The sequence below is a fragment of the Suricata suricatta genome, chromosome X, assembly GCF_006229205.1.
Source record: "Suricata suricatta isolate VVHF042 chromosome X, meerkat_22Aug2017_6uvM2_HiC, whole genome shotgun sequence".
NCBI classification, from domain to species: domain Eukaryota; kingdom Metazoa; phylum Chordata; class Mammalia; order Carnivora; family Herpestidae; genus Suricata; species Suricata suricatta.
Window position 1 is genome coordinate 57,835,873 of NC_043717.1, and position 18,038 is coordinate 57,853,910.

At 38.6% G+C, this 18,038-nt stretch overlaps 1 protein-coding gene across 1 annotated transcript; it reads left to right on the top strand.

The window, feature by feature from the left end:
• Positions 1-3,747: 3,747 nt before the first annotated feature.
• Positions 3,748-11,732, top strand: TBX22 (T-box transcription factor 22). Its single transcript, XM_029931110.1, has 8 exons — positions 3,748-3,922; positions 4,503-4,698; positions 5,340-5,441; positions 6,780-6,954; positions 7,847-8,011; positions 8,367-8,431; positions 8,801-8,886; positions 11,125-11,732. The coding sequence occupies exons 1-8, from the start codon at positions 3,748-3,750 to the stop codon at positions 11,730-11,732; spliced, it is 1,572 nt and encodes a 523-aa protein (XP_029786970.1).
• Positions 11,733-18,038: the final 6,306 nt, after the last annotated feature.

Here is an 18,038-nt window from a genome sequence, read left to right on the forward strand (position 1 = left end):
CTTTTTTATTAAATAATTACAAATTGATTTCTATTTCCTTAAATCAGGTTCAGATTTCATACAGAATAAGAGTTGTAATAAACCATATATCCCTTAAGGCATATCAATATCCTCTGTATCTATCTGTCATCTATCTATCTATCTATCTATCTATCTATCACAGATTTGATTTGTGCCAACCACAAATTCATTTTCCCTTCAGGTGATAAATTCTGTGTGTTTCCAGTTGCAACTTTGATAATTCAAAATCAACATTTTACTGTATTTTCCAATTGTCAAACTTTAACATTTTTTTTAATTTCTTATTTTTTCACTCTTATTTTTGAGAGACAGAGTGAGACAGAGCATGAGCAAAGGAGGGGCAGAGAGAGAAGGAGACACAGAATCTGAAGCAGGCTCCAGGCTCTGAGCAAGCACTCAGCACAGAGTCCGACGCAGGGCTCGAACCCACGAACCGTGAGATCATGACCTGAGCCGAAGTCAGACACTTAACTGAATGAGCCACCCAGGTGTCCCTTAAAATTATTTTTAAAGGTTTTACTTATTTATTTTGAGAGAGAGAGAGAGAGAGAGAGAGAGAGAGAGAGAGAGAGAGAGAGAGAGAAACCAGGGGAGAGGCAGAGAGGAAGGGAGAGAGAGAATCCCAAGCAGTCTCTTCTCTGTCAGTGCTGAGCAAGAGCCCAACATGGGGCTCTATCTCTGGAACTGTGAGATAATGACCTGAGTTGAAACTTAGAGTTGGACACTTAACAGACTGAGCCACCTAGGAGGTCCCAATTGTCAAACTTCTTTAAAAAAAATCATTCTTCTTTCCAATATGGGCACCTGTGAGTCCCAGGACCTCCCTCTCTGCATGTTCCATATGGGTTGAAAAACCTCTTATCAAGGTTTATGGGTGTTAATGGCTAAAACAAAGAGATTACTCTTTCCAGCTATGGAAAATGAATTACTGACCATAAATGTATCTCCTTCATGCCCCAAGTACCTGACAGCCCAGAGCTGCAGCAGCTGAACAACTTGTAAAGCTGGTTCTGTGGCTTGCAATATATTTTTCTCTCAGATAAACGTTAATAGGAATTAACTACAGCTTAGTCCAGTACACTCAAGGGAGAGCTGAGCTCCATTTCTCCCAGTTGTTTCATCAAATAGATACTGAAAAGGGGATGGAAAAAGTTTATATTACAAAATAAAAAGTCCTGGATGACTAAGTTATATGTGTGTAATAAATATTAAAGAATATGTTTATCCAGGAAAGGAACTGATATCCCAAGATATGCTATTTATTTGACTTAAAGTATCACATCATATAGTAGATAGTCTGAAATACTAGAATGAGCATTGCAACAACCATCTTTTCCCTTATTTGTCCAGAAACCGGGTTTAAAAAAAAAGTACTAAGCAAAACTTCCATTTGGTACTCAAGGTGATTTCCTGCCTTTCGGTAATAAAATGAGCAATCATTCAAAAGCAAGAAAATGCCCAGATTAGAAGACACTAATACAAGGGGTACATTGTGATTAACACTCTAAAAAATGAACTCTTGACTTTTCGGTTTCTGAGCTGTGTCTTTTAGCTAAGAACATACAATGGATAAAAAAATATATATCTTCTAAATAAGAAGGAATGGGCAAATGCATTAATAACATCCCCATTTAATGGCTGCAAGAAAAAAATGTTCATGAAGATGTGGCCAAGATCATATCCAGACCTGGCTGTTTTTCAGGCCAAGTGCTCCTTGCACTTCATTCTGCCCCTTCAGGTTAAGGTATTTTCCAGCCTTTCATAGTAAGTAGTATATAATTGGTTATTGAACCAAACCCTTCAGCATTATTCAGGCTGTAATTAACCTTTTGTCATAGTATCTGAGATCATCAGATTCTTAAAGTCATACCCAATTGCCTGATGGCCTGAAAATTGCCTTGCCATGGATTAGCTGGATGTGCCCCTTCATGCATTCAGTCACCACCACCATTATCAACTCACACATGTATGGAAGGAGGTGAAATTAACAGATCACAAAAAATCTTTTACTGTCAAACTCCAGTACTGAGAAACCATCATTTCATTCAAGTTCCATATTATTTTTAACAGAGTTGGATTGACTTTAAATGTTCTTTGAACAAAGATATCAGAGGAGAATGGTAGACATTTTCTGGACAAAAATGCAAATATCATTAGTTAAGAAGCAGTCTGTGAAAGAGTCCAGGAGTGCCTAATTTCTTATTTCTGATAAAAAGTAGATGCATACAGGCAGACGTCTCATATCTGCATGTATAAACCTGCTCCTTGGGAGTGGTAGCTCCTTGGAAGTTGTAGGCAACTCCCTTTCTGATACACAAAATAGTGTGTCTTTGCTTGTTTTAAGGAAAAGTAAAACCCAATCCAGGAATGTAATCCAGAAGACACAAATTAATTATTTGAGCCCAATATGTTGGGGTGTGGCATTGTTGGAAGCAAAGTTCAAATTGGTGCTCTGCTGGTGGCCCTGGAGTCCTTAGGTTGTTTGATGAATAAGTCATGCCAGTAAGAAGAAGCTGTGTATAGGGGCGCCTGGTTGGCTCAGTTGGTTGAGCGTCCAGCTTCAGCTCAGATCATGATTTCATGGTTAGTGAGTTCCAGCCCCACGACAGATACTCAGAGCCTGAAGCCTGTCTTCTCATTCTGTGTCTCCCTCTCTCTCTCTCTCTGACCCTCCCCTGCTCAAGCTCTCTCTCTCAAAAATAAATAAAACATTAAAGAAAAGAAAAAGCTGTGTGTAGGTATATTGGGCTCCATCAAAAACAGGGCTTATAGGCCCAGGTTTACTCTGATCATTGACATGGAGCATCTAGGAGTCTCCTGATGGTGCTGGCACTTGCCTCCCCATCTGGATAGATAGGACACACTAGCACAGGATCCACTCAGTTTGAGACCTAGACTCTAGAACATAATTGACCAGAAAACTTGTACTCCTCCACTTTCCCTCAGTGCACTTGCTGCAAAGCAAAGACCCAGATACACTCCTCTGAATCTCGTTAAATAATATTTGCATTTTTGTTTGCTCTCCATGAGCAATTATTTCGCATACCATTGAGTTTCACAATTCAGTGTAAAACAGTAAGTTTGTGTATCCCTCTTCTGGAGCCCCTTTCCAGCCAACCCCCAACCCTCTCTTCACACACACACCCCATTCTTACCTCTCTACTCCTATAGGACTCTGAAGTGTCACTCTTGGTGTTTTTTTTTTTCCTTAAGCTTCCAACTTTTTTCAAAACAAAGAATGAAGCTGTGACTGGCCTGGTATTCACTCAGTAGGATGCAACATTATCTCCCAATCCAAGCTGCCTGAGCAGCTATTGGTGGCAGGTCAGCTCCCTAAAAGGCTCACATTTGCCAGTCTCTGTGCTCTGCCAGGTCCTGAAATCAGCGATTTGAGGACTGATGGTCTGCACTTGTCCGCTGGGAGGGAGGAAACCACAAAGGGAAGAGGGACTAGACTCCAGAAGACTTTGGCTTCAGTTCGATTTTTCCTCTCCTTTCATTCTGTCTATTCAGAGAAAAAAAATACGTATATATATAAATTACACACATACGCACACACTTTGTTTTCCCTCTCAATATAAATCCAGATATTGTTTTTCTAATTTGGGAGTTTTCCTGCTTTATCTCCTTGCCCTGTTCTCTGTGCTCTCCCTTCCTCTCCCTCCCTAACCTAGCTTAGGTTAAAACTCTGCATTGCACATTCCCTTTCCCCCTCCCCCTCCGGGAATGGCTCTGAGCTCTCGGGCTCTTGCCTTCTCGGTGGAAGCATTGGTGGGGAGACACAGGAAAAGAAAACTGCAAGATCCAAAAGAGGAGACGCAGCCTGAATTGCTGAAGAAAGAGGGAGGAGAGGAGGAGGAGAGAAGGAATAGTGCAGCAGGGAAGAAGAGCCAGCAGCCCGGTGAGTATTGCTACCGCAGCCCCAAAGCCCTGAGCCCGATACCTGAGCATGCAGGACCCGCAAGTCTCAGCGGGACCCGGGAAGCTGAGAGATGGCTGCTAGCCCTACACCCCCATGGCCACGTTTGGGGTCGAGGAGACAAGTCAGTCACCTGGCTACAGGGGAAGTTACAGAGCCTCCAAGTTCTGTCCGTATTGCTGTGTTTCATTTGCGGTGAAAGGGAGCGTTCCTATATGTTAGACTTCAACTTCCCCAAACCCCTGAGAGCCAGACCTGAGCTGTTTCTCGAGATAGGAAGCAGGCACGCACCCTGACTCGGAGGGAATTCAGCCTTGGGGTCCAAAAGTCCCGACAGAGAATGAGGATGAGCAAATTTGAAGAAGAATAGTGCCTTTCCCAGGACAAGATCTGGGTCCCTTTATCCCCATCAGGGGGACCACAGTGGGTGTTGGGAATTTAAGGATCTGCCTCCGAGGTTCCCAAGGAAAAGACGGGGTCGGTCTGCTCCAAGACCCGCATCAGCTAGAAGGGAACACGGGAACTGCGAACCTCTCTCAAACTCTGGCGTCTCTGTGTCCAGCAGAAAAGCGATCCAAGGCAGAGCCTTCAGGAACTGCTTTCTCAGCTTGTAGTGGCAGCGACAGTGACGACAGTGACCAGAACAGAGGCAAAAATCTGGAAGAGAAAGGTCATATCCAAGTAGAGCTTCAAGGATCCGAACTGTGGAAGAGATTCCATGACATTGGGACTGAGATGATCATAACCAAGGCTGGCAGGTTCGGCTCTCAAACTGTTCAGGGGATGCACACAGTAGGCGCTTAATGTACCACTCTCATAAGATGTGGTGCCTCCAGTTTTATGCTCTATATCCATCCTTACCCTGACAGGAATTAGAAAGTCCCTGCCTCAATAAATCACCCTAGGACTGCCTGCTAGCAGATCCCCAGCGACCATACCTAGCTAGCCTGGGGCAATTTGAGGTGGGTGGCTTTTTTTTTTTTTCTTTCACTTTTTGCTTTGAGGCAACTTCACATTAGCTGGGTAATTTTTTCTTGTGAATCTTCCTAATTTCAGTCTTTTCCAAATCTGCCTCTCAGAAAGTACTGCTGAAAAGTCAGGGGCCAGGTACCGCTTTTTTTCTTGACTTTCTCTTATATAGCTTTTTATTAATGGTGGTGGTGCAGAGTGGGGTGGACAAAGTTTTGTGGTAAGAATATTCTACTCCACTCAGAAATCCAGAACCTGTTAAATCAAGCATACAACCAATAGTATTTCTCATGTAGCATATATCATTCCTTGAATCCATTTTAGAATGAGGAAGGTATTGTTAATTTCTTCACTTTTAATTTGCTCCCAGCCCCAGCCCCTCCAAACCTCTCTAAAAGCACTAGGTCAGTGGCTATTTTTTTTCCCACAGGCGGATGTTCCCCTCTGTTCGTGTCAAAGTGAAAGGGCTGGACCCAGGGAAGCAGTACTATGTGGCCATTGACGTGGTGCCAGTAGATTCCAAACGTTATAGGTAACCAGGCCCAAAGGTTGAGAATGGGGATTCAGATCTATGGAACCTGAGAATGCTATTTCGGGAGCTCTATCATGGGGGGTGGGACTGCTCTCTTGTGGGCTTTGGGATTTGAATATTATCACTCAAATGGAGGTTCGAACTGAGAAAAACAGTCTTAACTCTCTTTCTTCTTATTCCTAGAGCAGATGCCAAGTTGGTGCTTCAATGTACCCCAAACATTTTGCTTATCCACTGCCCTGGCCTTGGCTGTGCCAACTGCTGAGGATATGGACTCAGGCAGCTAGGAAGGAAGTTTAGGGAGAAATGTCTGTGCTTCTGGAGCTGCACTGGGCTCTGGGCTGTGATATTTTGGCATCAGGGTCTTGGAGCAATGCTCTGATTTACCATTAAGCCTAATCTAGCAGTTACCACGTTTAGGTATATTTTTTCCTTCCTTAGCCTCTCTCCTGAAGTGGTGATCATGTCCTAGAAATTACAAATAATAACTTTTCTTTTTGGAATAGGCTCTCTAATTAGAGCAGGCTAATAGTGGTCAAACTGATCTAAAGCCAAGAGGTCCTTCAGTGCTAGCATCCCAGAGGCACAGTTCAACCAGCACTTTGACTTAGAGGCTATGGGGGTTATACAGAAGCACCTTCACTCGGGCTCTGAGTGTCCCACTGAAATGGATGTCTAACCTTTCTAAGAGAGAGCTCACATCATGCCCGGTGTTGTATTTGAGGGGCAAAGAGAAAATGCAGTTCAAGAACCTACTGGAGCTGCGGCTTATAAATAGAACAAGCTGATTGCTTCTCATGTTTGAGCTGACTTTGGAATGAGGTGCACAGTTGAGCAGCTGAGATTGGAACAGGGTGAAAATCAGCCCTGAGGCTCATCGGCTAGAGTTCCAGGGAGTATTTTGATGTGAAGCCTTGTTGGTTAAAGGGCTTTGAGGGTGACTGGTGGAGGTGGATTGGACAGACACCTTCCTCACCTTTTTGATTTCTCTCTATGCTTCCTTCTGGAAGTATGAGGATTTTTCAACTGTCTCTGCAGTAAAATGAATTAGATCAATTTCTGTTGCTGTTTCTGTGAGGAAATACAAACCAGACTCTGAAAATCCATGACATTATACTTGTCCTGGAACTTCATTGCATTCTATTGACATATACTTATATACTGTTTGCTTTGTGTCCCTGAATGCCTTTTGGAAATCAAGTTGGATCTTCTACTAGTTGCCTTTGGTATCAGCAGGTAAACCTTGGTTAATGCCCATAGGACTGGATCTAGCACCTTTTCTCCCACACAGCTGGCTTTGGCCCACTGAGCCTAAAGCCACACTCTCTACCTTTTCAGGTATGTGTACCACAGCTCACAGTGGATGGTAGCTGGGAATACAGACCACTCCTGCATCACTCCCAGATTCTATGTTCACCCGGACTCCCCCTGTTCTGGAGAGACCTGGATGAGGCAGATCATCAGCTTTGATAGACTGAAACTCACCAACAATGAGATGGATGACAAAGGCCATGTAAGTGTTCACAATCTTTTGTTGTGAGGAGGGGAAGGAGGTGCCAACACATCACCCTTCAGGTCACTCTAGAGAGGGCTAGGAGACTTCTACCAGGTGGTCTTTAGGAATTGTTTAAGTTCTGAGATTGTGACCAAATAACTCCTGTGACCTTTGTTTAGCATCTGAGAGTGCTGGGTGTTGAGAACAGTAAGCAAGGGAAGTTTGAAGACCGAATGAGATTTTTTTAAGTGATAATCTCTGGTCAGGGAGTGTGGAAGGAAATGCACTTCGTGAAGCTCTCTAGCATTTCAACCTCTAGGGTAATCATTGTGAGCTCTGGTTGCTTTCTCCTATATGGGCACACCTTCTGTGTGGCATGATGTGACATGAATCTCCTCCACAACTTGCCCTTATGAAATAGGTTATTTTCAGGTTACCTGGATCTTGAGCCTTTTTTCCATATGCATCCTGCCTCTGCCCTGCCTGTCCTGTCCCTGTGCCAGCCACAAAATAAAGAAAAGGAGGTCCCCAGAATTTGGAGGTGGGGTATATCAGGTGACTGCCCTTCAGTTACCATAAGTCCAGGGAATGTATAGTAGGCAGTCACATCCCGGTGACACTTGGAGATATCACATGCTCACCCACATTTGGAAGCAAGAAAAGGCCTCATCTGGAAATGGAATTACAGCTTCCAGATGCTTCTGTGGTGCTGCAATCTGGAAACTTGTTAGGCCTGAGCATGTCTGTCCAGAACCAAATGGCACAGAAAAGTCAGTATGTGTAGTTAACCTAACCTTTCTGGCTTAGCCTCACTTTTGCATGTGGGCATGTTGGGGGTGCCAATGAGAGGAAACCCGTGTTGCAGAGGGGAAGCTGATTTTTATGCAACATTTGATGATTTCTCCTCCAGATCATTCTGCAGTCCATGCACAAGTATAAGCCCCGTGTGCATGTGATGGAACAGGACAGCAAAGTTGACTTGTCCCGGATTCAGTCCCTGCCCATTGAAGGGGTTAAAACGTTCTTCTTTAAAGAAACTGAGTTCACCACAGTGACTGCTTACCAAAACCAGCAGGTAAAGACAACTACGTCCCAGTAAAGCAGAGATGGCTCCAGAGGAACTTTCTGGAAAGAAACAAGCTGTACTATATGGACTAAACTTTCCACAATTTAAAAAGTTTATAGTCTTATTGGATTGTCATTTAGGCAAGCTTGATAACAAATTGTGTGGATCTTGTATTAGAAAGGAGACCAGAACAAAGAGTGCCAAGGGAGAAAGGAGGTGACCATTTCAAAGCAATATGTTTGTGCTAATTGAATATACTACATTACACATCGAAGTGTTTTGTTGTTGTAACCATTAAAAGCAAGGGTGACAGTGTTATAACTGAAAGCATTGAAACTATTTTTCTCTTTTTTTGAATCCATAGATTACCAAACTGAAAATAGACAGGAATCCTTTTGCTAAAGGATTTAGAGATCCTGGAAGAAACAGGTAAGCAATATAACAATCACATCTAATATTTATATAGCCCTTTTCACAAGTATTACAGATAAGGAAACTGTGGCCCAGAGACTCAGAGGACCGAAGTTTTGTAACTAGTAGGTGGTAGGAAAAGAGCCTAGTATTTTGTCTGTAAGGTATTGCTCCTCTTTTTCCTTCCCCAACTTACTTTTAAGATATTGCTTATTCTAGATACCTGGGATTTTTATTCAGGGAATAATTACTGTAAATTTTATTCAGTAGTTCAGCTGTAAAAATATTTCAGATAAAAACTATAAGAAAATAACTTAAAACCTTACATTAATCATTATTTTCAAGAATTTAATTCAGAACTTTCTGATAGTTATATCTATTTTTCAGGGGTGTATTGGATGGGCTTCTAGAGATCTACCCATGGAGGCCTTCTCTCACTCTGGATTTTAAAACTTTTGGTGCAGATACACAAAGTAAGGAAAATTTTACTACTGTTTACTCTTAAATGTTAATGAAGTAACAACAATCGGAACTTCTGTAGCAAATACTACACAAGGGGAGAAGTACATGCCAGAAAATGTGTGTTTACAGGGAATTGGGTTTATATTTGTCTTGATGAGTAGGTAAAGGGGAAAAATGGGGAATAGGCATGAAGTAAAAGAGCAGAGCCATAGTAATGGTGGATTTCTTGACTTCAGCCATCTGGAGTTTTACATCCTGAGATCTCCATATCTCACCTGAATTCTTCAATATCTCACTATCTTACATCTTTCAGAAACAGCTGTGGTGCATTTGTGGCCTGTTTGCAATTATATTCGATATGGAAATAAATGTTTCTCATAAACTTTCAGCACAAGTTAAAATAACATTCATTAAATTTTACCATCACTTAGTTCTAATTTTTCTTTTATTTTAAGTAGGGAAAATAAATGTTGAAAACAAAACTAAAACTATCACAATTAATTTAACTACCACAAGCACTAAAATGATTTACAAGATATTTCTTCTTATGTAGTGCATTACATAACTAAATAATAATAGTAATTAGACAAGGCAAGCTTTCTAGTAGAAGAATGTATACCATCATTTCTCTGGTGTATGATAATAAATAAAAGAGTATTTGCAAACAACATAGAATTATTTTACTGCTTTTGTCTTTACTCCATTAACATTGTTTGTCCTTGAACATTAATTCAAGGCTATAATTATGGAGAAGATTGATTGTATAATTTGGTTTATGGAGTTGTATAGAAAAGTGTGAACATTTATTTGGTAGTATCACATTAATAGCATTTAGGCAGGATGCTTTTAAAATATCCAGGTCAACATGAAATGCATTAATAAAGAGAAAAAGCTAAAGATGATCATTAATTGATAATTTAAAATACACAGTTTTTGTAATTATTTAAATGTCCAGATTGCTTTCAGGTTGCGAAGAATAGAGCTAAAATTTTTAAATAGCTTTTTAATGATTAATTATAAAAGATATTTGCAACCCTGTTAATAAAGAATTAGGTTATGACCATACGCAAAATATTTAAGAAAAACAACAGCAACACCAAACAAAAAGAAAGAAAGAAAAACACAGAAATAACTTATTAAGTTCAGTCAATAACCAAATTTTAAAAATTCAAGCATGAATACAATGTGGAAAGTCTAGATTTTCCTGGATCTTATAATTATTCCTAACTTTAGTAGATGCTAAGCAAACAAAAAGACCATGTGACAACATTATATGAGCACTTTCATTTTTATTTTGATATTTTTAAACTAAAAATTTGTCTTTAAATTTGACATAATGTACCATATAAGTCTCCCAATCCATGATTTTCATATGAGAAAAAATGCACTTAAATATGGTATTTTTATTTATAATATTATTTTCAGGGAACCTGGTGGCTCAGCCAGTTAAGCATCAGCTCAGGTCATGATCTCACAGTCTGTGAGTTCAAGCCCCACGTTGGGCTCTGTGCTGACAGCTCAGAGCCTGGAGCCTGCTTCAGATTCTTTGTCTCTCCCTCTTTCTTTGCCACTCCCCAGCCCATGCTCTGTCTCACTCAAAAATAAATAAACATTAAAAAAATTTAAATTTTATTTTCATGTGCTCCAAAAAAAATATCAAGACTGAAGCTTTCTATGAAATCCCAACCAATTTGTTCCATTTAATCAAATACATATTTTTGTAAAGTTTTTAAAGTTTAGAAAATCTTTTTTTAACTTTTAAGACATAATTAACTCTGGGTGCTATTTAATTGGGCATGTTTTGGACATTGGATAAATGTCTAAGTGCATAGCACAGTTCATGAGCATACCAGTGGTTGTGGATGCTCAATACGTGTTACATAATGGTAGTGCTAAAGCTACACACACACACACACACACACACACATACACACACACACACGTGTGTGTGTGTATATATATATACTGTATAAACTTTGGTTTTATATATATATATGTATATATATATATGTATATATATATGTATATATATATATATACATACATATATATATATATATACATATATATATATACTGTATAAACTTTGGTTAGGGTAATGATCACATATTCTTTCCCAGATAAGTAAAAAGAACTGTGAACTGGCAAAAAAGCTAATCAAAGAATGGTACAAAGATGATTATGGTCATTAGTACTCATTCAATAGGAACATCAAGTTCATTGTTCATTGACTGGATTGTCATTCACAGGTGGAAACAGTGGCTCCTCTCCAGTGACCTTTGGTGGTGGGACTCCTCCTTTGAACTCATTGCTTTTTTCACCTTACTCTCTTCCTACGTTTCACTTATCTACAAGCTCCCTTGGAATGCCCTGTCCAGAGGTGTATCTGCACAATATTAACCCACCCCTTTGGTACAAGATTTGCCCAAATAACTTTTGGCGAGAGCAGCATCTTGTCTTGCCACCTCCTGAAAGACTCGCAAGCAGAAACAGTTCTCAGGGTTTAGCCCCACCCATGATGGAACTTTCTGCATTATCTTCTCTGGGGATTGCCAATTCAAAAAATGGATCATTTGAAGACTTCAATGGGAAGTGTCTACAGGCATCTAATTCTTCCAATCAAATGTTGTATGGATTACAGTCACCTGGAAATATTTTATCACTAAGCTCCATTGCCCAGGAAGCAACTGGTTGCTCTCTCCATCCTTCCTATGGTTTTTATAAGTACAATTCAATGTCATCTAGACTGGTAAATGTTGCCAATCATCTCAAAGTGGATAACAATAGTCAAGTTTCTTTTGGAGAAGATAAATGCTATCATGATCATTGGTATCCAACAATTAATCATTGCCTTTAATGGAATACTCACATTTGTGAAACAATTACACATAGGTGTGTATTTTGTATTCAAAGAAAGGTCAAGAGCTTTGGTCTTTAAAGGCTTCATCATCAGAGGGTATTTCTCTGTTATGAATTTAATGTGCCTTATTAGATGTTCACAAGAAGTTGTTATAGGTCAAATATGACCTGTAATAATCTCTGCTTACAGTGGTCTTGGACCTCAAAGTAAGATAGTCAATAATATTATTTGATGAGATAGACTACAGGTGAAAATTGACTTCAGGTGAAGCTTCTACTTATAGTGATGTCAGTGTACCATGTCAGCTGCCTCTTTCTTATATATTGACAATGACCAAATGAAGATGAATTTAATTCTTGTGAAAGCAGTGAAACAATTTTAGTTTTATCTATGAGTATTATATTCATTGTAATTCTCTAGCAATTGTAGAAAAAATCATTTTTCATTTGCCTTACACTTTTAAACTTTACTGCTGAAGAAGCTACTAATCTTAATTCTAAGGTACAAACAAGGGCACAAACTTTCAAATATTAATCATTGCAGCCTAAACATCATGTAATCCTGAAAGAATACAAAGATTACATGAAAAACAAAATATTCCAAATAATTTTAATCTTTCCTTCTAGTTTTTGGGTCATTCTGAGGTGAAGTTTATTTACTTATTCCTTTAACAAACCTCGTATTTTATACTCAGTTTGAAAAAACAAATTATTTTAGTTCTCAACATGAATAATAATTACTCTTTGAAAGGAGATGCTATATTTGAGTCCATAAATATAAAATTTCATTATTTTGGTATAATTTAATTCTACTCCTGTGAGTCAGTCATGATAAATTGGACTAACTAGACAAAAAGTAGCATAAATGAGATTTTATTTTAGTTTATGAAGCTGAATGTTTCCTTTCACCAGGCTCTAAGTTTTCTGAAAAAACTTGTTATGTATAACCTACATATAAGTTGCATATCTTTAAAATAAATCAGATTAAAATTTTTATTCCACCAGTTTTTTTATGAAGCCAAGTTGCTCCACATCACAATGGCATGGCTTGACTTTTGACAAAGTAACCAAATTTCTAAACTACTTTCTCTACCTTTTCCAACACATATTAGGAAAAACAAATTATTGGGTTTTTTTCTCAAAATAGTTATTTACTCTTAAATGTACTTTATAAATGTGCCTTCACATATATGCATTAAAATTATATTGCCCTTCACTTTTGGATATAGGGATAGAACAACACATGGTTACATTTAAACTGATTATTCTACTCAAGATGAAATATTAGTTGTGGCACAAACTAATTAGATACTTGCTATAAGAATCTTTGGGGCATGAAATAAGTACTAACCAGGTTTATCAAATCAGGGTTTAAAGAGCAAGCATACTTTATTTCTGTCTACTCCAAAACAGGTTACTGCTAAAATAAATTATATTTTTAAAGCAGAAACTGCCATATCAAAGCATAATGAAATTTATTCTGAAGGTTTATATGGCAAATAGTTGGTAATTAATGACTGAAAGTATTTAAATGAAAAGTCCAGAAAACCTCTGGGTTACTTTTTAATATTTATTTAAGAGAAGGCACTAATTTTGTATCTGCTCAAGTATATGTACTCCATAATTTATATTTCAGACAGTTTTGTTATATTTAGTCATTTAAGATTGATAATACAGAACTATATTGGTAAAAGTGATTAATATAAAGGGGTAAAAGTTTATTGTTCTAAAATAGTTTATTGTCAAATTGTTTTCCATATAACACCCAGTGCTCTTCACCACAAGTGCCCTCCTCCATTACCACCACTTCCCTTCCCCCTCCACCTCCCTCTTGAACCCTTGGATTATTTGTAGTATTCAATAGACACTCAGGTTTTGTGTCCCCCTCTCTCCCCAACTCTCTTTCCCCCATCCCCTCCTCATGGTCCTCCATTAGGTTTCTCCTGTTCTCCTGTAAGACCTATGAGTGCAAACATATGGTATCTGCCGTTCTCCACCTGACTTATTTCATTTAGCATAACACCCTTGAGGTCCATCACATTGCTACAAATGGCCGTATTTCATTCTTTCTCATTATCATGTAGTACTTCTTTGTGTATATATACACCACATTTTCTTGATCCATTCATCAGTTGATGGACATTTAAGCTCTTTCTGTGATGTGGCTATTGTTGAATGTGCCGCTATGAACATTGGGGTATATATGCTCCTATGCCTCAGCACTTCTGTATCCTTTGGGTAAATTATCAGCAGAGCTATTGCTTGGTCATAGGGGAGTTGTATGGATAGTTTTTTGAGGAACCTCCACACTGTTTTCAGAGTGGCTGCACTAGTTTACATTCCCACCAACAGTGTAGGAGGGTGCCCGTCTCTCCACACCCTTGCCAGCATCTACAGTCTCTTGATTTGTTCATTTTAGCCACTCTGACTGGTGTGAGGTGGTACCTCAGTGTGGTTTTTATTTGTATTTCCGTGATGATGGGTGACGTTGAGCATCGTTTCATGTGCCTGTAGGCCATCTGGATCTCCTCTTTAAATAAGTGTCTGTTTATGTCTTCTGCCCATTTCTTCACTGAGTTATTTGGTTTTTGGCTATGGATTTTGGTGAGTTCCTCATAGATTTTGGATACTAGCCCTTTATCTGATATGTCATTTGAAACTATCTTTTCCCATTCTGTCAGTTGCCTATTAATTTTCTTGATTGTTTCCTTTGCAGTGCAGTAGCTTTTTATCTTGATGAGGTCCCAAGAGTTCAGATTTGCTTTCATTTCCCTTGACTTTGGGGAAGTGTCGAGTAGGAAATTGCTGCGTTTGAGGACAAGGAGGTTGATTCCTACTTTTTCCTTGACGATTTTGATGGTTTCCTGTCTCAAATTCAGGTCTTTCAGCCATTTTGAGTTTATTTTTGTGTATGGTGTAAGAAAGTGGTCTAGTTTCATTCTTCTGCATAGTGCTGTCCAGTTCTCATAGAACCACCTGCTAAAGAGAAAATCTTTTTTCCATTGGTTACTCTTTCATGTTTTGTCAAAAATTAATTGGCCATACTTTCGTGGGCCCCTTTCTGGGTTCTCTATTCTATTCCATTGGTCCATGTGTCTGTTTTTGTGCCAATACCATACTGTCTTGATGATGACCGCTTTGTAGTAGAGGCTAAGGTCTGGGATTGTGTTGCATCCCGTTTTGGTTTTCTTCCTCAATATTACTTTGGCTATTTGGGGTCTTTTGTGGTTTCATACAAATTTGAGGATAACTTGTTCTAGCTTTGAGAAGAACGCGGGTGCAATTTTGATGGGGATTGCATTGAAAGTAAAGATTTCTTTGGGTAGTAACGACATTTTAAGATGTTTATTCCTCCAAACCATGAGCATGGAATATTTCTCCATTTCTTGGTGTCTTCTAAAATCTCTTTCATTAGTTTTCTATAGTTTTCATCATATAGGTCTTTTACCTCCTTGGTTAGGTTTACTCCTAGGTATTTGATGGTTTTTCTTGCAATTGTGAACAGGATCAGTTTCTTGATTCCTCTTTCTGCTGCTTCATTATTGGTGTATAGTAATGCAACTGATTTCTATGCATTGATTTTGTACCCTGCAACTTTACTGAATTCATTAATCAGTTCTAGAAGGCTTCTGGTGGAGTCTGCCGGGCTTTCCATGGAGAGTAACATGTCATCTGCAAAAGGTGAAAGTTTGACTTCTTCTTTGCCAATTCAGATACATTTTATTTCCTTTTGTTGTCTGATTGCTGATGCTAGGACTTCCAGCACTATGTTAAACAACAGTGGTGAGAGTGGGCATGCCTGTCATGTTCCTGATCTCAGGGGGAAAGCTCTCAGGTTTTCCCCATTGAGGATGATATTAGCTGTGGACTTTTCATAAGCTGCTTTTATAATGTTTTGGTAAGATCCTTCTATTCCCACTTTCTCAAGGGTTTTTGTTAAGAAAGAGTACTGTATTTTGTCAAATTCTTTATCTGCATCTATTGACAGGATCATATGATTCTTATCTTTCCCTTTGTTAATGTGATGTATCACATTGATGGATTTGTGAATATTTAACCAGCCCTGTAACCCAGGAATGAATCCCACTTGATCATGATGGATAATTTTTTAATATGCTGTTGAATTCGATTTGCCAGTATCTTGTTGAGTATTTTTGTATCTGTATTCATTAAGGATATTGGTCTGTAGTTCTCTTTTTTGGCTGGGTCTCTGTCTAGTTTGGGTATCAATGTGATGCTGTCTTCGTAGAATGAGTTTGGAAGTTTCCCTTCTATTTTTACTTTTGGAATAGTTTGAGACGAATGGTATTAGCCCTGCTTTAAATGTCTCGTAGAATTCCCCCCTGGGAAGCCATCTGGCCCTGGGCTCTTATTCTTTGGGAGATTTTTGATAACAGATTTTATTTGTTCACAGGTTATTGGTCTATTCATGCTTTCTATCTCTTCCCATTTGAATTTTGGCAGTGCATGTTCATTTAGGAATTTGTCCATTTCTTCTAGGTTGTCTAGTCTATTGGCATATAATTTTTCATAGTAATCTCTAATGATTGCTTGTATTTCTAAGGGATCAGTTGTAATAGATCCATTTTCATTCATGATTTTGTCTATCTGGGTGCTCTCTCTTTTCTTTCTTAGGAGACTATCTAGAGGTTTACCAATTTTGTTTATTTTTTCAAAAAAAACAACTCTTGGTTTCATTGATCTGCTCGACTGTTTTTTTTATTTTATATTGTTTATATCTGCCCTGATCTTTATTATTTATTTTTTTCTGCTGCATTTGTGGTGCTCTTGCTGCTTCCCTTCTAGTTCCAGTAGGTGCTCTGTTGGATTTTAAATATGTGCTTTTTCTAGTTTGTTGAAATATACCTGGATTGCAGTACACTTTCCTCTTAGGACTGCCTTTGCTGTGTCCCAGATTTTCGATTGTTGTATTTTTGTTTTAATTTGCTTCCATATATTTTGTAATTTCCTCTTTAATTGCCTGGTTCACCCAATCATTCTTTAGTAGGGTGGTTTATAACCTCCACATTTTTGGAGGTTTTCCAGACTTCTTCCTGTGGTTGATTTTGAGATTCATAGCATTGTGATCTGAAAGTGTGCATGGTATGATATCAATTTGTTTATATTTATGGAGGGCTGCTTTATGCCCCAGTATGTGATCTATCTTGGAGAATGTGCCATGTGCACTCGAAAAGAAGGTGAGTTTCCTAACTTGAGGATGCAGAGTTCTCAATATATCTATCAATTCCATCTGTTCCAATGTGTCATTCAGGTTCATTTTTCCTTTACTGATTTTGTATCTGGTTGATCTATCCATTGCTGTCAGCTGAGTATTAAAGTTCTCTTCAATTAGCACATTTTAATCAATAAGATTGTTTCTTTCTGTGATTAATTGTTTTTTGTATTTGAGCGCTACCAAATTTGGTGCATAGATGTTTATAATTGTTAGCTCATCCTGATGGAGAGACCCTGAAATTATTATATAATGTCCTCTTCATCTCTTATTACTGCCTTTACTTTAAAGTCCAGTTTGTCTGGACTTTATAAGTATGGCTACTCAGGCTTTCTTTTCACTTCCAGTTGCATGATAGATATTTCTCCATCCCCTTACTTTCAACCTGAAGTTATCTTCAGGTCGAAAATGAGTCTCTTGTAGACAGCAGATAGATGGGTTTTGTTTTTTTTATCCATTCTGTTACCCTGTGTCGTTTGGTTGGAACATTCAGTCCATTTACATTCAGTGTTATTATTGAAAAATGTGGGTTTAGAGTCATTGTGTTCTCCATAGAATTCATGTTTTTAGTGGTGTCTCTGGCACCTTGTATTCTTTGCAACTTATCCTTCATAGAATCACTCTTAGGATTTCTTGTAAGGCTGGTTTGGCAGTGATGAATTCTCTCAATTTTTGTTTATTTGGGAACACCTTTATCTCTCCTTCTATCTTGAATGACAGACATGCTGGATAAAGTATTCTTGGCTGCATGTTTTTTCTGTTCATCACATTAAAGATTTATTTCCATTCCTTCCTGGCCTGCATCATTTCAGTAGATAGGTCTGTAACCACTCTGATAGGTTTCCCTTTGTATATTGGGACCCTTTTATCCCTAGCTGCTTTCACTATTCTCTCTTTATCTTTATATATGCCAGTTTCACTATGATATGTCATGCTGAATGTTGAATCAAATTCATCTTAAGGGGATTCACTGTGCCTCTTGAATTTGAATATCTATTTCTTTCCCCAGATTTAGGAAATTCTGAGTTATAATTTGGTCTAGTATCCCTTCAGGACCTCCCTTTCTTCCTC